General features: G+C 33.7%; 2 protein-coding genes across 2 annotated transcripts; both read left to right on the top strand.

Annotated features, from left to right (window-relative positions):
- The first annotated feature begins 300 nt into the window (after nucleotides 1–300).
- LOC136229968 (rac-like GTP-binding protein RAC2) lies at nucleotides 301–3,382 on the top strand. Its single transcript, XM_066018857.1, has 7 exons — nucleotides 301–481; nucleotides 836–923; nucleotides 1,990–2,099; nucleotides 2,572–2,635; nucleotides 2,802–2,866; nucleotides 2,954–3,019; nucleotides 3,147–3,382. The coding sequence occupies exons 1-7, from the start codon at nucleotides 383–385 to the stop codon at nucleotides 3,243–3,245; spliced, it is 591 nt and encodes a 196-aa protein (XP_065874929.1). The 5' UTR covers nucleotides 301–382; the 3' UTR covers nucleotides 3,246–3,382.
- Nucleotides 3,383–8,563: 5,181 nt separating this feature from the next.
- LOC136230006 (uncharacterized) lies at nucleotides 8,564–20,204 on the top strand. The gene is made up of 19 exons (XM_066018913.1): nucleotides 8,564–9,157; nucleotides 9,600–9,674; nucleotides 10,031–10,181; nucleotides 11,540–11,608; nucleotides 11,721–11,893; nucleotides 13,405–13,542; nucleotides 14,143–14,268; nucleotides 14,920–15,018; nucleotides 15,418–15,538; nucleotides 15,688–15,751; nucleotides 16,187–16,241; nucleotides 16,314–16,438; nucleotides 16,983–17,056; nucleotides 17,675–17,724; nucleotides 18,226–18,312; nucleotides 18,534–18,584; nucleotides 18,665–18,748; nucleotides 19,543–19,593; nucleotides 19,828–20,204. The coding sequence occupies exons 1-19, from the start codon at nucleotides 8,804–8,806 to the stop codon at nucleotides 19,909–19,911; spliced, it is 2,031 nt and encodes a 676-aa protein (XP_065874985.1). The 5' UTR covers nucleotides 8,564–8,803; the 3' UTR covers nucleotides 19,912–20,204.
- The last annotated feature ends 305 nt before the right edge of the window (nucleotides 20,205–20,509 follow it).

Here is a 20,509-nt window from a genome sequence, read left to right as displayed (position 1 = left end):
TAGTCTAGTAAACAAAGCAATAATGTGGTAATAGTGTTTTATTGATGTTCATTTGATTCACTTGTCCAACACTTAACCAACTAACACACTAACACCAAACAAATTTCCCTTTTATTTAGTTTTCTTTATACTTTTTAAAGACTGTCCTTCCCCTTTAAGAAACAGAAATCCATTCCCCAATCATTTCAAAATTGGACCAAAATAAATTAAAATTTAAAATAAAGTTGGGTGGTCTAATTTATTAAATTTGTCACCTTATTAAATACCCCCTTTCCCTACCCTCCATACCCTATTCTTTCAAATTCAAAAAATTCTGCCTCCAACTTTACCCTTCAAATCTTCCATTTTCTTCAAGTTTCTTATGCTGTGAAAGTATGTGAAAATGAGCACAGCTAGATTTATCAAGTGTGTCACTGTTGGTGATGGTGCTGTTGGCAAAACTTGCATGCTCATTTCCTACACCAGCAATACTTTTCCTAACGTATACTCTCTTTTTTTGGGTTCTTATCAATTGCGGAGCCAGAAATTCAGTACAAAACCAAAACAACAACGTTGTTTTGGTCTTGGACTAGGATCTTCCCCAATAGATGGATGGGGACTTGGAACCACTCATTTTATCTGGGTGGTTCCTAGCATCTTGTACCAGTTGCTTCCGCTATTAAATATAATCTATGTTTTTAGAAAATTGTGTTTTTGGCATTTTATTTCTTTTTATCCACCAAAATATTTAACATGAGAGAAATAAGAATTTATGTAGTTGATTTTGATAATGTTGTTTGCTTTTAAGAATTGGAAAAATTGATGGTTTTTAATTGTAATTTTTTTTTTTGGACAGGATTATGTTCCTACAGTGTTTGATAATTTCAGTGCTAATGTTGTGGTAGATGGCAGCACTGTCAACCTTGGCTTATGGGATACTGCAGGTAAATTTGTCTTCCTTTTTCAAATAAAAAAATTGTACAATTTTAACCTGAAAATTTCTTTTTTACTCTTGATGATTATGTTCCTGCATCCGATACATTAAAAAAAATGGTTAATTCCCTTAGTTTCGCGGATTTGTAGATGAATATTTTTTTCATATATAATTCTGTTGTGTGGCAAACGCAATCTTGTGGTTTTGATTTACTTTGTCAGAATTTGACCAATAATAACTTTGAAATGGCAATTTTCAAGAGTTAGATAACATTTTAAGTAACTTTAATATTTTAGATTTTAGGTCATTTAGGTATTTTTTATAAGAGAGAAAGTTAATGTTTAAAGGATAAAACTCTAAAAATGATGATTTTGAAAAATTAAAAACATGATTATATAGTAAATATGATACTAAATAACTTTAATTCTTGAAAATTTTCATTTTGAGGTCGTTGTCGGCCAAATTTGACAAAGTAAGAAAATGCATTGCAACCACAGGGTTGTGTTTGCAAAAAAAAAAAAAACACAGATACCAATCTATAAATACGCAAAACCATGAGACATTAATACGTAATTAACCCAAAAATATATGCATACCATTTTATAGAAAATGACACATTTGGTAAAAAGCTTTTTGGATAAAATTAGAGGTTTTGACCAGTCAAACCTTTAATAGTATTGTTTGGTGAAAGAAATGTTTGAAATAGCTTATTGAGTCTAAAAAGCTAATTTTGAACAAAACGGTTTTATAAACTTTTTTAATTAGCTTATTGCTCAATCTGTTTTGAATGGAATTTTTATTCCTAACTATTCCCCTTTATATCCAAATAAAGATTTTACCATGCATTTATTTGTCATTTTATTTTACGCAAACAGCTATTGGCAATCCGCTAAGTTTTCCAAACAAATTTACATAGGTAATCAACTATCAGCTAGCCAATCATCGATGTTAAGAAATAAATATTTATGACAAAAAAAAAAAGAATTAAATATTTATAAATATTATCAATCAAATTGAATGTATTATTCAGGGAATATTGTAGAATTCTCTTACCAATAATATGGATTGAATTTCAGGGCAAGAGGATTATAACAGATTAAGGCCTCTAAGTTACAGAGGTGCAGATGTGTTCTTGTTGGCCTTTTCCCTCATCAGCAAAGCTAGCTATGAAAATATTTCCAAGAAGGTTTGTCCCTTTTTTTTTCTCTTAATAGCAATTCGAGTCTCGTACCATAATCATATCATGTTATGTATATATATACAGGATTGGTGCTGACAATGCAAAGGTCATAGGCAAAATAAGTAATAAGGATCCTTTAATAATAAAAAAGTTGTACATAACAAAATAGGTCTTTTAATGTTTTTATATGAGATTTCGGAAAAAAATATGTCTTATATATATAAAGGTTAAAAAAATTTTGGACCCCTCCAGTTCTGGGTCCTAGGCCGGCACACATTGGGCCTATGCCCAAAGCCGGCCCTACATATATACCACGCAATTATAAATGAACCTAAAATGATGTCAAAGGAGCCACATCAGTCGGATTATCCCTGTAAATTATATTATTGTGTCAGAAATTAGCGCTCGTATTTCTCAATAATATTTGATTTTTAACTACAAATTTTGATTTTGATTTTCAATTTTTTTTTTTCACCAGTGGGTTCTAGAGCTGAGACATTATGCCCCAACAGTGCCAATTGTGCTGGTTGGAACCAAACTTGGTAAATATCAATTCTCCCCTTTTCTAGCTACTCAATATTATTTTAACAAATTATTCAAAAAAAAAAAAAAAAAAAAAACTAAAATTTGGAATTTTCTCAAATTAGTTTCCAAACTTAAAAAAAAGTTTTCCATATATTAGATATTTAATTATCAAATTAACTGCAGATTTACGAGACGATAAGCAGTATTTGACCGACCATCCTAATGCTATACCAATCACAACAACACAGGTATATGAATCATAAATAAATAAAGAAAATATTTACCAAATTCTTAATTAGCTAATTAATTAATTTTTTGAAAATATTTTTGGGCAGGGGGAGGAATTGAAGAAAATGATTGGTGCTGCTGTTTATCTCGAATGCAGTTCAAAAACTCAGCAGGTTCAATTTTGATGTATTTGATTTTTTAATTTGATATATTAAGTTTTCGATGAATTAAACTCCGGAAATTAGTATTTAATTATGAATATTAAATTCGGTTAAAACGGATGTGGTATAATTTGTGCAGAATGTGAAGACGGTGTTTGATGCTGCAATTAAGGTTGTTTTGCAGCCTCCGAAACTAAAGAAAAGAATAAGGAAGCCGAGAGCATGTCTCTTTCTTTAAATCATCAAATTTCTACATATTTTTATCCAAATTAATATTTGGTCTCTTGTAATTCAATGTTTTTTTTTTCAATTTGATTCGTATATATTTTTGTATTGAATATTCAAGTTTTAATATTGATTTCTTTGATTATTATGTGATAGATATTTGAGAATTGAAATTGAAATAGCAATTAATTTGAGAGCTTTTGTATATTTAATAATTGGCAAGGAGTCAAGAGAAAGGAGATCTGGAGACTGTTTGTTGGGCCCACGAGTTCACCAATAACTCCACCATTAGTATGATATTGTCCACTTTGGGCTAAGTCCGCACGGATTTACTTTTGGGCTCCTTCTCAAAAGGCCTCATAATAATGTAGTTGGTGAACTTCTTTATAAACTATGCAACTCCCTTGTATCTTTTCAATGTGGAACTTGGGATGTATACCCAACACTGTTTATTAGTGGTGCAATCCATCTATTTATTTATAGAGGTTGAGTAATGTAGGGGTGAACAGAACCGAACCGAAAATCTAAAGACTGAAAACATCAGAGCAAACCGAACCGAATTATATTTTGGTTTGCTTCCGTCCTAATTTTTAAGCTAGTTTCGTTTTCAGTTCGGTTTGGTCCAAAACCAAACAAACCAGAACCGAAATACAATATATACTACTTTTAGTTTTAGATTTTAAATTAATTAACTAAGTATATATAGGAAAAAAAACTAATAGTATTATTATTGTCCTTATATAATTGTTTAGTTAGTGAAGGCACAAGTAGTAGTAGGTCTCTAATACTTTATTTGGTCCAAACATTAACCAAACTGGATCAGATCGAAATAATTTGGTTTGATTTGATCTTAAAAAATACAGATAATTTGGTTCGTTTTTTGAACCAAACTTAGTCATATTCATCCATAGAGTAATGCGTTTAAAGCGTAACGTGTCCTTGTACATGTGGTCAAGTGAGCCTCATCTATGTTTGGCTTGCCTTATTGGATGGTAATGAAGGTGCACTTTTTTGGCACCATAGTTCTGCAGGTCCATCTTCCTCATCACTTGATAATTCATTAATAGTATAATTGACTTTTTATACACGTGGTTAAGTTTTAATCACGTGTACGGTTAAAATTAAAATGGATCTTATTAATTTCCTAGTATATAAAACTATCGGTTTCCCGTATTTTTAATTTAAACTTTCTAGACAATATCATAGTTATAATATTGTGCACGGTTATACAACAAAATACAAAAAAAAAAAACACTATATTTATATTCGAGATAAATAGATATACATCACCATGCACAATTATGTAATAATTATATATATATTAAATCAGAAACACGTAAATACTTCTTAATGCAAACTTATATTATTTTCGAAGAAAGAACAAGAAGGAAACACATAATAGTACCAATTTATCGAATGGAGTAGAGTGAAACTATATCTTTTCCTACACGTTACCAGAATTTGAACTCAAATCTTTGCACAAACTAACCTTTATCCAAATTACCCTAAAAGGGTCGACCATTAGACAAATTTAGTGCACAATTGCACCGCTAATTCGATTGGTGGAGACTCAAGTTCGAAGATGGACATGCCTCTCAAGAGAGGCTCACCCTGAACAATGAGGAAAACAATAAAGAGAGCCCTTCGAGCGCTCCTCGTGCCCCACAGACTTAAGGTGCGACATGTTACATGAACTATTTGCAAGTATGAATGAGACGAGATAAACAATATGTTCCTTACATGCGAGAGATATGTAAAAAATATTAAGGTCGGATATTAGTAGCATGTAACTTGAATGACTAAATTGAGATTACCTATTAATAAGGGCTAAATTTTAACAGAGTTGAGAATCGAACTTCAAACCTAACAAACAGATATTCAACTTCTTACCACGTGAACCAACCTTTTGGGTTTTTGTTGTGTTAATCTTAAGTTAGTATTAAAATGAGTCAACCCTAATTCAACCCAAAAAAAATCATGTCATCCTCTAAAAAACCCGTGTCATAATCGTGTTAACCTAATTGAGTTAGTGTTGATTTCTTGTCGTGTTTCGAGGACATATATAATTTTACTATGTATGTATATTAGTTATGATTTTTAAAATATAAGAGAATATAGTACCATTTTTCAATATTTTATATTATTTTTGGAATAATATAACACTAATCATCCAAAAGTCTGTTTAAAAAAAAACAATCATTCAAAAGTTTGATAATATCATATTAGGACATGTAATGTGTTTATAACAATCTGAAAAAGTTCAAGTTGTATTTGTAAGTAATATTTATAATTTTATTATTTTTATTAAAAAAGTGACATGTATAAACATGACAAAATATATCATAGCAGTATGTGTCATTTTTGGATTAGCATGTCAATCCCAATCCAACTAAAAAAAATTCGTGTCAATTCAAATATGTTATATTACCTACTACCATGTTCTTTTTGACTGAAATTAAATTAAATTAGCTGAACTGAAATTAAATTAATTGAACTAAATAATACTGAACTTAACTTAATTTAACTGAACTGATACATTAAATAATTTAATTATAATAAATAATAATATAATGATAAATTATATATATAAATAATTATAATTATAATAAATAATGATAAATTATATATATAATATAAATGATATATTATATATAAATAATTATAATTATAATAAAAAATGATAAATTATATATCAGTTTTTTTCTAAATCTATTATAAATTATAAATTATAAATAATTAGACATTTGAGTGAGGTGAATGTTTGTTCTATTTGCCACAAGGATCTTGAGTCTATTATTCATGTGCTCAGGGACTGTCCTATGAGTGTTCTTATTTGGCGGGGGCTTCTTCCACCGAGTTCGTGGGGGGTGGTTCTTTGAGATGGCTAAAAAATCTTAGCTTATTGACTGCATGGTGGGTTCTGATAAAATGTTTGAGATTCGGAACTGGATGAGTCTTTTTGCCGTGACAGTTCATAAACTTTGGACTTGGAGGAACTTAGAGATATTTTGTAATGGTGATGGTGTCCCGGGTGATCGAATTGCTTCAATCCATAGAACTTTGGATGGTGTTACTGTGGCTTTGGAGGTCTGGTCGAAGTTGACTATAGGGGGAGGCAGCGAAAATTGCTTCAGTGGCAAAAACCGGATAGGGACTGGTTTAAACTCGATGTGGATGGCTCCTCTAATATTCCGACGGGTCAGATTGCTTCAGGTGGCGTAATTAGGGATAGTTCGGGGAACTGGTGTAAGGGGTTTACTCAAAATGTCGATCAGGATGATATTTTAACTGCTGAACTGTGGGGGATACATGCTAGTCTTAAGTTAGCGTTGGATTCTAATTGTCGGAGGTTGATTGCGGGGTCTGACTGTCTTCAGGCGGTTAGTTTGGTTAATTCATATACACCTCTTCATCACCCGACTTGTGCTTTAATTCGGGGTATTAAATCCCTTATGTCTCAGTTTGAGAATATTGCGGTGTGTCACATCTACAGGGAGTGTCATAAGTGTGCGAATTTTCTTGCTCGTTCTGCTATCGGTCTGGCGCCAGGTATTACGGTGTTACAGACAGCTCCTACCTTGTTATCTCATCTTCTTTATGGAGATCGTGCATGCAAACTTGTTTGAGGCTTCTAGCTTCTTGTTTTTTTTTGTTGCTGTTTGTTCTTGTTTTGTCTGTTATCTATATATCAGTAATTATATATAAGTAATTATAATTATAATAAATAATGATGAATAATATATAAATAAATAAATAATATTAAATTATAAATTATAATAAATAAATTATAAATTATAAACTATATATAAATAATAATAATTATAATCCTAAATTATAATAAATCATAACAAATTATATATAAATTGTTATAATTATAATAAATAATGATGAATTATATATAAATAATACCAAATTATAAATAATCATAAATTATATATAAATAATTATAATTATAATAAATTATACAACTTAAAGTAAATTAATTGAAGTGAACTTAACTAAAATGAATTGAACCAAACTTATATTGAAATTAAGTAAAAAAGAACAGGATTCAAGATCCTGTTTTTTGTCACTTAGAGGGTGTTTGTTTCAGCTTTTCGGAGGAGAGTTTAGCGTTTCACTCCAAACCGCAGGAAATATAGCGTTTGGTTAGGTTCATATAACCGTAGCGTTTAGCATTTTCTCTGAAAACTGCAGCGTTTCACGAAAAGCTCCTATTTGGAGCTTTTCATAACAGCTGTTTGTGGTTAATTGTTATTGACAGAATTATCCTTCTTATTTCCACAAAATATGTTTATTCTTTAACATTATTTATATTTCTACAACATAATTATCAGAAGAACAAAGTTTTATTGCGTTTAATAAAATTTTTATTTTTTATATAGAGTATTTTTTTATTAATTTGTGTATCACATTTTTTATTTTATAACAAGATAAAGTGCAAAATTACCTCCAATATTTTTTGCTAGGAGCAATTTTACTCTTAACGTCTAAAATGATGCAATTATATCCTTAATTTTGGCATCCAAAAGCAATTTTATCCATAACATTGTCAAGTTGGGTTAATTTGAGAAATAATTTATCAAACTGTCTTCTTGGTCATGAATATTGTCATCTACACTTCACATGTGCACGATTTTATCATCGTTAGTAACAGATCACAAAAATATGATTAGACATGAAGTTTTTTTAAGAAAATAAAAAAAATATATTGTCTTTTGTACGAGTTGGACAAAAAAATTTCCAATATTTCATCGAAATAAAATTGCTCTTAGCTGCTAGCATTATGAGTAAAATTGCACCATTCTAGATATTAAGAGTAAAATTATTCATATTTGTAAACATTATGGGCATTTTTTTCACATTTTTCCTTTTATAATTTAATCGTTGATTAATTTAAAACATGTCCATTTTAGACATTTTAAATCCGAACAGCAGCAACAGTTCAATATAATTTTATCAAATACTAGTAATTAAACAACTAATAACAAGCAGCTAACAGTTTACTGTAACTGCAAATAGCTATTAGCAATCAGCTATTAGCTAACAGCTGAACCAAACAAGTCCTTAATTTCAATATCAGTAATTTCAGTTTAATAAAATTCAGTTCAGTTTAGTTCAATAATTTATCATTACTTATTATAAATATTTATTATTAGAACTATTATTATTTTTATAAACTTTTTATCTTAATTATTTTTATTTTTAAAAAATTAAGTCAAATACAACACAATAGCCTAAGTCAAATCCAAACACAATACTAAAACTGTGTTTCGGGTTGTGTATACTTCGACGCCTACATACAAAACAAAACTACTTAAGCCTTGGATTTACAAGTTCCGCAACTAAAAAACGTTGGCAATAGAATTTTTTTAATTATTTTTCGCAATTTTCTCTAATTTTTCTTTTTCTTTTTCGCAATTCACTCCTTGTCTAGTTTGAACACTACTGTTGTTTATCCTCCATTATTACAGTCTTAAACCCTACAACATCAAAACCCCCAAAATCTGAGAACTAAATCGAAGTAATAAACAGCCACAGCACAGAGTACCAATCTGCCATTTCAAAGAAATGGCGGGTCCTCTGCTCCGAACCCTCTGGTCTTCTACCAGAAAGTCCCTTTCTTCATCATCATCTTCTTTCCTGTCTACTAAGCCTTATCTTTCCTCTGGTGTGGCCCCCTTTCTTCCTCGTTCCTCTGCCATCGCTCGATCCTTCTCCGCGGCACCTGCCTCCGCCGTAGAACCAAATTATTGCTTGGACCCCACCCGCCTACGGAATGTTGCGGTGATAGCTCACGTTGATCATGGGAAGACGACTCTCATGGACCGTCTTCTCAGGCAGTGCGGCGCTGACATCCCTCACGAGCGCGCCATGGATTCCATTAGCCTTGAGAGAGAGCGCGGTATCACTATAGCTTCCAAGGTATCTGAAATCATGATTTATGTTATAATCAATTTTGGAATTGGAATACTGAAGAAACGTAGGAAAAGAATTTTAGTTCAAATTATTGTTTTTATGTTATTACCCGTTACTGGCTGTTGTAATGATATCTATAATGTAAAAGAGTTATGACGTGTAACGGGTACCTGGGGGTATTTCCATACCCGTCCCATTACCCTAACGGGTAATGATTTTGATCCCATACTCGTCCCATATCCTTTTATACAGGATGCAGATAGTCCTATTAGGGTCGGGTAGTGCCGGGTACCCGTGGGTACAGTGCCCGTTGCCATCCCTAGTTGTGTTGTGATTCAGTGAAATTTAAAATTTTAATTATGTTATTAATTAGGTTTATTGTTTTATCTGTGTTAGTTTCTTGTTTGTCAGTGAATTTTGAATGTGACGCGGAGCTTATTGTATGCAGGTTACATCGATTTCATGGAAAGAAAATGAGCTAAACATGGTTGACACACCTGGACATGCTGATTTTGGCGGTGAGGTATGCTCTCCCTTGGATTCTTTTAGAATATTCACGAGCTATAGCCTATAATACCAATTATAATGCTTTATATTTCAAACAGAGATTTGAGAGATTAGATAGACATTTGTTAACTAATGCTATCTCAGCTATAGTAAGACCTTGTTGGTCCTACTATGCTTTTGTCAAGGCATTGTCTTACTTGGGAGAAATCACAATTATTTATCGATAATTTGGAAGTTCAAATCTTTGTAGATGTCGTTAATTTATTGTGGGGGTTAGAAGGTTAGCTTTACTTCAAATTTAGATTGTAGCTTCCTGCTTTGAAAATTACCTGTATGGGATTTACAGCACTACACTTAATTCAATGATCATAGGTTGAACGTGTCGTTGGGATGGTTGAAGGAGCTGTTTTAGTTGTGGATGCTGGTGAAGGTCCACTTGCACAGACAAAGTTTGTTCTTGCTAAAGCATTAAAATATGGCCTGCGTCCTCTGTTACTTCTAAACAAAGTAGATCGGCCTGCAGGTGTGATTACATTACCAACTCATTCTTCTTGTTCTTTGTTTGTGAAAAGTATATTATAATCCAATGACATGCTCTACTTTAGGGATGCAAAAGATTAAGCAAAAATAGAGAAAGATAAATGAAATGTTAAGCTTTTTTTTTTCTTTTTTTTTTGTATATGTGTACGTGCATAGTTGTTAAAGGCACACTAAGGCGCTAAGGGGTCCTGGAGCCTAGCCGCAAGGCACAAGGCTCAGGCGCATGTCTGGTGGACAGAAGGCGCATGCAATGAAAAAAAAACTAGATACAAAATGTAATTATCCATGTTTGATACCAATGTCACTAAATACTATATTAGTAGCTAAGGCACAAGTTATGATGAACTAAAACACACAATTGTAACCACACAAACAAGACAAAACCACATAAACATAGTATTAAGCATAAAAAACACCAAGTTAAGTGTTAATAACAGAGACTAAGATACTAGAACTGTAGTAGACCTCTGTTGGTCTCTTGTGTCGCACCGCAAAAGGAGCTCCTCTCCTTTACGTCTCTTACTCTTCTTCCCTCCCTTCTATTTCTACGTCTCTTCTTATTCTTTTTTTTAAATCTATATAACGGTTTAGATTTAATTCTAATAATAGGATAAGTGGTTGAGATTAATCAACCTTTTATTTTGATGAGAGAAGTAAAAAAAATAAAAAATTAATCATTAATCAAAATGCAGAAGAGGCACTCCTGAGGAGAGCCTATGAAGCCTAGGCAAGGCGCACAAGGCGAGAGCCTTTTAAACAGAGCCTCGCCTAGGACTTATGACCTTGGGTAGCGCTTGCGGTGTGCTTTTGACAACTATGCGTTTGTGGGTTCCTTGCTCTACTTAACGTTTACTATGTCTTATTTGCCATTGTTGTGCGGATTTAGCGAAAGATAAATAAATGAGAATCGAAACACAGATTTTTCGTGGTTCACCAACGTTGTGTTGGCTAGTCCACGGGCAGCGATACCCCGTTGCTTCCTGTCGTAGTGTGTTATACTGATTCAAGGCATTACGACAGCCATACTCACTGTAATTTAACTGCTACTTTCTCTTCTGCATCATATTCTCTTTCATCTATTTTCTGACTTCAGATTTGTACTTCTTTAGTTGTTGGATATTAGAAGTAGTTATTGACAGTTCTCACATTTAGGAAACACTTGGTAAAGGAAAGTACCTTTAAATGTTGCAATGTATGACCTTTTAGTTAATTGCTTTTATATGATTTCCTTGTGTCAATTGCATTTGTATAAAATATTAGAGTTTGCTGCGTTGAAATTTGTGATACTACCAATTTTATAATATTTGAAATGGTCTGTGTTTGTCTTCATTATCTATGCAGTATCTGAGGAGAGGTGTAATGAAGTTGAGAGCCTTGTTTTTGATCTATTTGCAAATCTTGGTGCTACGGGTAAGAAATTAAATTTTCCTCTGGTCTCATGTACTTCAGTGGTTTTCTAAGTGTTTTACTAGTCAAATGGGTAGAAGACTGAGGTCCATAACTTATATTGTTCTTGTTTTAGAGGAGCAGCTGGATTTTCCCGTTCTATATGCTTCTGCAAAAGAAGGGTGGGCCTCCTCCACCTTCACTAAAGATCCTCCTGCTGATGCAAGGAATATGTCCCAGTTGCTTGATGCTATCATAAGACATGTTCAGCCGCCAAAAGCAAACCTTGATGCATCTTTTCAGATGTTGGTTAGTGTTCCACGTTGTTGGTTCCAGTAGAATTGTAGTCACATTTGTCTATTTGAATATCAACTAAAGGTCTTTGCATGATCACATGCGAATATATTTCCAAGTGTTCATTGCATATTTGAACTTGGTCATGATGATTGTGTTGTCTTGATCTGTATGTGAATGCCTGTTTATTGGTCCCTTTTATTGACTAGTCTTTTCCCTTTTGTCTTTTTAGTGAGATTCTTATTCCTGGAAACTAGAATTCTATGCTACAAGAATAAAAAAATTGTTTTTAATTTGCTTTCTTGTGTTATGAATTCATGCAAGGAGAAATTTAGATTGTGGTTCTGAAATTTGAACGAAGGTTAGACATGCATAGTCCATGATACCAAAAATCTGATGTTTGATATCCTTGACCTAGATATGAAGCATTGATGGAGAGATAGCTTTCATAAATATCCGATGAAAATAATATTCTTCTTGGTGCTACGCAGTGGATTTTCTGCATTTAATGTCAAATGTCTCAGGATTGAAAAATGTAGATTTGAACAATCAACAGCTCATGTTTGGATGATTCACTGGGCATGTTGTTAGAAAAAAAATGATATATATAGGTGAGTTAAAAGTTATTAAGGTGGAAAGTACAGACAAGCATCAGAACGATTCACCGGAATTGGGAATTATTAGGAACTTCTGTAAAGTATATATAAACTAGTATCATTCTATACATGGTGATTAGAGAAGCTTACGTAATGCATAGCGCCAGTAGTTTCGTTCCACAAAAAGCACATGCACATCTGAATTGTCTTGCTCAAGTAATTGTGTTACAAATCCTGGTTCCTTCTGGAGTACTTTCTTATAATAGCTGAAGTATATTGCTGAAGTAGTGAGAAAGTATAATGTTTACAAAGATTGGTTCTTCTGAAGGACTTTCATATTGAGTAACCAAAACTAGTAGCTTGACTTGAAGTAAAACCTTACAGAAAGCTTACGAGTACAAGCATCTTTTGTGTCTTAAGTTCTCTATGGATGAAGGATTTATAGAAAGTTTCTTGATGCTGCCTGCTATGCATCTCAATTTACTGATTGAATGTTTCCTGCATGGACCCACTCCCACATATATACGAAAACAAATTCCCATTTTTTTAGTTATTTGAATTGTGTTTTTGGAGTCTGTCGTGTTGATAGTATCTGGTATTTTGTATGCATTAACAAGGTGTTCACACTGCAATTCTTATTGAAGTACAAGACATTGTCCAAGTTCAGTACTGCATTATTTTTTCTTTAGTTTTTGTACTGATGTGTTATTTCCCTGTTAATGTGGGAGAAGATTTGCAGGCACTATCCTTTCTTTTTCTGTTACCAACTTCAACATGTCTAGCTCGAATAAGGATTGCTATATTGTTTTGTCAACAGTGGCTTCATGTACCAAAATCTTCTGTTTTTATTGTTATTGCCATCTTGTCGTTCTTTCCCTCTGCTTTAATTTTTCAGTAAATTTCAGAAAGAAACTGATTTTTACCTTTTAGGTTTCCATGATGGAACGAGATTTTTATCTTGGGCGGATCTTAACTGGGCGTGTCACTTCTGGAGTCATTCGTGTTGGGGACAGGGTGCATGGCCTACGAAAAACTGATTCTGGTGTTGAGAAAATTGAAGAAGGAAAGGTAATCTCTTTTTGAAATCATTTAATCAATGCCTTGAAGGTCATTCTAAGAATATTCGCACTGAAATTGAAAGGCAACTCGTGTGAATAATTAGTGTCACAGCTTGCTGTTTGGTTCTGACTAAAACTTTTTCTGCCAACCTCAATTTCTAACAGTTGAATGATTACCTTTCCTTAGTTTTATTGATACTTCTTCATTCCACATATTTGTGATATTGCCATAAGTTTCAAATTTATGCCACTTCTGTTTTAGCTTTATGCTTAAAGGTGAAATGGGTTCATAAACTGTCTTTCTCTATAAATTGCCAATGAGAACTAATATTTTTCTGAATTTTCATTGTGATGTATTATGTTTTAGCTTGAAGAGTAATCTTTATTGAGCATTTTCTGCAACAGTTTAGCCTGCAGCTTATTTATTGTGCTGAAAGGATCAGCTTAGAATTGTTAATTTGGTTACAACATACAAACATGAAAGCATTTGCAGTGAATGCTTAATTTCAAAAATATATATGGGATGCAACCTTTTCATGGTTGACATTCACTGACCTTCTGTCACAACAAGTGCAATGGATATATTTTTTTAACTCTTTCATCTTTGTAGGTTCTCAAGTTAATGAAGAAGAAGGGTACAGGCGTGATTCTCATTGACAGTGCCGGAGCTGGTGATATAGTGTCTATGGCTGGGATGACAAGTCCATCGATAGGCCATACTGTAACAAGCGTGGATGTAAGTGACTAAGTTGCTCAAGTCAATGCAATGTTTTTGCATGTCTATGAATACTACTGTCCTTTATTTGGGTAGATATATGTGATCTCTGAAGTATGGAGTTATTTTCTTTAGTTGTGCATGCATTATTTCCTTTTTTTCAGTGTATAATTATATTCCTGATGAATTTGTGATATAAAAATAGGCTTATAACTTAGATCATGCTAATGAATCTTATCTTTATGTTTATGATGTCCAAGACAATTTACTCAACAATAATTTATCATAAACTGACTAGTAGTAGCTTTTCCAATTAATGGATCTTAACTTGTTTTGCCTATAAATCTGAAGCTGTTCAGGTTTTTTTGGGTCTGACAAATATAAGTGGACGTATCAAGAATTTCTAATGAGGATCTGAAGTAGAATCCTCTATAATGCTACCCGCACACTTGGTGCTTTATTTGAGAACTGGAAATATGAGGAATAGCCTTGCCCCTGCGGTGATAGAAATTGACATGAGTAGTGCAGAAGTTTTGACATTGATTTATAGATGAAACCTTTCTGAACCATCACGTATACTTTGCTTCAGCTTTATCTTTGTGGCTTCTTGGATCTTCTCTTTATAGTATTAATTTTTTCAAGGTTTTATTCTAATTATGGTATACATTCTAGATCATGGAAGCATTGCCGACTGTAGAGTTGGATCCTCCAACGATTTCCATGACCTTTGGTGTTAACGACTCCCCATTAGCTGGCCGAGATGGTACTCATGTAAGTCTTGAACTTTTCATTATTGTCCATGCATGAATTCACTTGTGCTTGTGTGACGGCTCATCCACATTTATGCTGTTATATGCAATGATGTTGGACGTAATCTTTTGGTATGCTATTTTGTTACATAGAGTCTATACAATTGTTCTCAGGTTTTAAGAAATTGAAGATCGTTTCCATTAGTTTAAAGAAAAGGGACGTTCTTTCAGGTTACTGGCAAAAAATAAAAATAATAAAATAGCTGTCAAACACTAAAAAATGGATCAGATTGGAGATGGCCAAGAGTTCACCTGTGACTCCAATTTCATATTTCGCCTCTCATTACAACGATACTTTCCTGCATCGGTTATTGTTTCGGCAACGTATATGACATTGTTGTGTTCTTCTGGTTACCCATAGTTGACTGGAGGGAAAATTGGTGACCGGTTAATGGCTGAAGCTGAAACTAATCTTGCCATTAATGTGATACCTGGCTTGTCAGAATCATTTGAGGTCCAAGGGAGAGGAGAACTTCAACTGGGTTAGTTCATTATAACTTCTTTCGTGGTTTCCGATGATTTGTCATGTGAAGTATAAATTTATTTAATGTTTCTATCTCCTACAACTGAATCTCTTGACATCATTCAACTGGCAGATCTGCTGAATGTAGCTTTGACTCAATAATTTCAGGTATTTTGATTGAGAACATGAGGCGAGAAGGATTTGAGTTGTCCGTGTCACCACCTAAAGTCATGTGAGTTCATTGGGATGCTTGGGCAAGCCAGGCTCATTCTTCTTTCTAGTGGTAATTTATAGGAATGTAAATATATGAATAGTTTTTTATAATCAGGTGTCTGGTATTTTTGGGATGTACATTCTGTTTGATTTAATATGAGAAATGCATAAAACCATAAAATGGTAAAGTGGGTTTATTTATGAATTTCAGGATTGGACTTTTAGATACATGATTAGCAATGTGATTCTTAATCTTAAATAATACTTGAAGAATGGTAAAGTCGAGTTGAATAATATTAGAGGCCATTATGTACTTCAAATTTTGCAATGATAATGTTATGAGAGGAGGTTTCAGCATTAGCACCGAGTGTGAAACTTCCTATACTAAATTCTCTCTAGTACCTTCAGTCTGCGTGTTTTTTGCAGCTTGAACAGTTTGCCTTTGTTGAATCAGGTATAAAATTGAGAAGGGTCAAAAGCTCGAACCAATTGAAGAAGTGACAATTGAGGTAAGAATTGCAAAATTATAAAAGCACTGATTCTTGCAATTGTGATATTTACATAGTATGATTTTATCACAGGTAAATGAAGAGCACGTGGGTTTAGTTATGGAGGCTCTTTCTCATAGACGAGGTGAAGTTGTTGATATGGGTCCTGTGCCTGGACATGTTGGCAGGACTAGATTATCTTTGACTTGTCCATCAAGGTTAGCTCATGCATTTTTTTATGCGGCATACATGTGAACTCTATATGTTTTATCTTATTTATTGCATTTTGGTAATGAGGGCGAGCCTTGGCGCAACGGTAAAACGTTGTTGCCGTGTGACCTGAGGTCACGGGTTCGAGTCTTAGGAGCGGCCTCTTGCCAATTAAATTGGCAAGGGAAGGCTTGCCCCCAATACACCCTTGTGGTGGGACCCCTCCCCGGACCCTCGCTCAGCGGGGACGCGTAATGCGACCGGGCCGCCCTATTGCATTTTGGTAATCCTAGTTCATCTTACAGATCTTTTGTGTGTATATGCCTGAAATTTACTTATTCAACTTGTTATATTCTGGAAAACAATTTCACTGTAGAAAAAAATCTGGCTCTTCTCCATGTTTGATTTGATGATTTAGGGCTTTTAATGTAATGTAACATAAAATTGTTGGGAACATTATTCTTCATGAAATATGTATTATAGTAACTTTCTTCCGTTGATATCAAATTTTCCTGTAATTTTAACTGGTCCTATTTATTATATATACACCAGGGGCCTGGTTGGTTATAGGAGTGTGTTCAGCAGTGATACCCGTGGAACTGGATTTATGCATCGTGCCTTCCTGAGTATGTGTGCTTTACTCAAGATGCTTCTGGTTTTAATTTTCTGTACTTGATAATTTTGTCCTCTAAATTTCTTACGGGTAGGGGATTAGGTCATCAACAAAAGAGAAATTTCATTACCAACTGCCTGTGGATAACCTGTTCCGCCTATCTTGGTGCAAATATAAATTCCAAAGAGACTGTTCTAAAACCCTAAACGTTAAGCTAAAGTGCCTGTAAAGACACAGATTTGTGTAGCTGTTTACCGCTACTAGACTGATTATAGGAAGAGTGATTTTGGCCAAGAGGACAGAGTTCCTTCTCTTCAGGACAGTAAGCGGTCACGATTCGGGCTAACGGCATTGGATTTGGGGTTCATTATTTAAATTGGGGTTGATGTTAAGTTAATTTGATCCATAGTATGGAGAAGGTTGAAGTTTTTGTGCAATTAAGTGGTGCATCTTCCATGATCCTCCATGTGTATGGTGAAATTCTATGAGAAATTTCTAAGCAGTCAATGTAGATGTCTTAATTAATCTACAATTTTTTTTTTTTTTAGTTTTTTCCTTCCTTTTAATTTATTTACACATTTTCTACTCTCAAATACTATCTCGCTCATACAAGTTATTATGCTGTTTGCAGACTATTCAAAACATCGGGGTCAACTTGGAAATGTTAGGAAGGGAGTATTGGTATGTTTGACCTCATATTTTTTTGTCTCCTTGTGATTGAACTATAATAAGTGATTCTTTTCTTTTCCCCATTTCAAAGGAGGGTATTATGGTTTTACTTTGGGTGTCAAAATGGGTTATGGTATCATAATCATGTCATGTGGCATATATTGGACATGATGATATAAGATAAAAATCATACAAAAATGATAATCGTGTCAAATGGGTTGTGTCAAGTGAGTTGTCTCTGTAAATCGTGTTGTCATGTCATGTCAGAAATTGACAGCCCTAGTTATACTCAAATATCACAATATATTGGTTCCAATTCAGTGAGCTTATAATTCCTTTATTATATTATGTTGTTAAAAAATTGTGGTAAGCTTCTCTTCTCTTCTTACTTTTGCTTAAACAGACGAGAAAAAGGGGATATTTTTCATGTTTGTATGAAGTTGCTTAGATGGATATTTGAGTAATTCTGCTTTTTCTGTCTTGGATCTGATTGCGCTAGCATTACTTGAACAGGTATCGATGGGCTTTGGTACAATCACATCGCATGCATTACTGAGTTTGGAAGCTCGTGGAACACTCTTTGTTTCCCCTGGAATGGAGGTTTCTTTTTCTGATTGCTAGTCTCTTGTCTAATTCATTCAATACAATCATTTCGCTTGATTTGAACTCGATTGCAAACAGGAAAATGTGCTGAGAAAGCATATTATAGTTTTTGAGCTTTAATTAGAGCTTCAAATCATTTAGCGAGTAGAATGTCACTTGGGGTGGCCTGAAGGGATTTGAAAATTTACCTTATCACGGTTTTGTACTTTATTTTGCAGTCATACGATGGCATGATTGTGGGTGAACATTCACGGGATTCGGATCTTGATGTAAGGATGGAATTTACACATTTTTTTGCAGTCTTTCTTTTTTCGAGATGACTGATACCAAAGATACTTCCTTGTTACAGATCAACCCAGTTCGAAGTAAGGAACTTACTAATGTTCGTGCTGCTAGCAAAGATGAAACTGTGAGACTAACTCCGCCTCGCCTGGTATGTTATGACCACCTATTGCATTTTCTTTTGAGGTTTTGTTTGAACTTGAAGGTTATAATTTACTATCCGAACACCACTTATATGGGGCATCTTGACAAGATTGATCTTAATAAAACTGGTTAAAATACATCCACGGCTCTTGAATGATAGCGTTACTAACATTACCATAACATTAAAGTCCAAATCAAAGAAACTCTGCTGAAGAAATTAAGGAAAAGATGACCTGGACAAGTTTGACTACATCATTGACTTTTTATGTCCATGTCACCATAAATTATGCTCAAATGCCTGTTTCCAGCTCATCATTTTGTTAATTTCGTAAAGGAATTTTCTTTGATTTGGACTTCAATTAGGGAGTGGAGGGAGCGAATCTGTGTCGCTGACACGACTTGATTTTCACGGTTTTATATGATGGTTCATGTTAGCCGACCCCGAATCATTTCGGGACTAAGGCTTTGTTGTTGTTGTTGTTGTTGTGGACTTCAATTAGGATAATGTAAAGTTTAGGGACTTCTACATGTCACGAGATGAAGTTTAGGGCCATAATGTTAGTAGCAATGTGTCCGTTAACATTTTTTCAATGAGAGAATTTTGTCCAACAGAAGAAATAGCAAGTTTTTCACTTTCAGAATATTAGCTATTCCGAATGTTAGTATGAAATGCAAACCGAATTCGATGAAAAAATGGGAATCTTGAAACACAGGCAGACTTTTATACAAGACTAATGAGAAACAACTCGAACGTTATTAACTTGATATGTTAACTTAACATTTGTATGTATACTTTTGCAGATGACTCTCGAAGAAGCTATCGGATATGTAGCTTCTGATGAACTTATTGAGGTGAGTTTCGCTCAAAACTTTTACTTCAAAACGTATGGAACACTTCCCTGATACATACATATGTTCCAGTCTTTGTTCGGAACCTTTCATTTCCGCATAGATCTCATTTCTTGGTATAGAATTTTATGCATTGATCACTTCTATCTGCTGCCTCTCCTAAACTAAAAATACATGCATTCCAAAAAGTCTGCATTTTTCGGTTTGGATGTATCTGATATCGTGTTTTACGTGCAGGTGACTCCCAAGACTATTCGGTTAAGAAAAAGATACTTGGACGTTAATAAGAGAAAAACCATGAGCAAGAGGCCAAAGGAATAAATGAAGTCTAACACAATTTTGTAACACTCTGGAATGCTGCAGGTACAAACTGTACCCATTCATAGTTATATTTAGACATCTTACTTTAGAAAAATATTCTTTGATAAACGTCGACGAACGAGCTCATAATCATTTACGAAACAATAAGGGCATATGATAAGTTATACCATTGTTATGTAACATAAATTGAACACCAAAGTGTTTTTTGCTATACATCAGTTCTTGCTGGATTTTGGATTTTCTGTAGTGATGATGAATGACAAGTTGTAGATATGAACATAATTATGAACTCATGATCATTCTTCCACTGGCTGCTAATCCTTTAGATGTATTTTTGTGGTCGTCCTTCTTCTTGAGGTTATCGATAAGTTAAGTCGTTGCGCAACTTCTTATCTTTTATTCCAAGATTGTGGAAGTTTCTCAATTTGATGTTGTTGTTTAGAGTGGAATTAGTTTGATTCGTTGACAAAAAGGTCTCGAGTTCGAGTCCAACTGCTTAGATACTTCTTCTTCTGTAGTGCTTATCTCGGTTGAATCTCTAACTTGTAATGAAATACACTAGTGAGTACTTGTATTCAGGGCGTTTTAAACATTTTTG

This window comes from Euphorbia lathyris, chromosome 5 (genome assembly GCF_963576675.1).
Source record: "Euphorbia lathyris chromosome 5, ddEupLath1.1, whole genome shotgun sequence".
Classification (NCBI taxonomy): domain Eukaryota; kingdom Viridiplantae; phylum Streptophyta; class Magnoliopsida; order Malpighiales; family Euphorbiaceae; genus Euphorbia; species Euphorbia lathyris.
The sequence above is the reverse complement of the archived record's forward strand: the minus strand, read 5'-3'. Positions and strand labels throughout refer to the sequence as shown.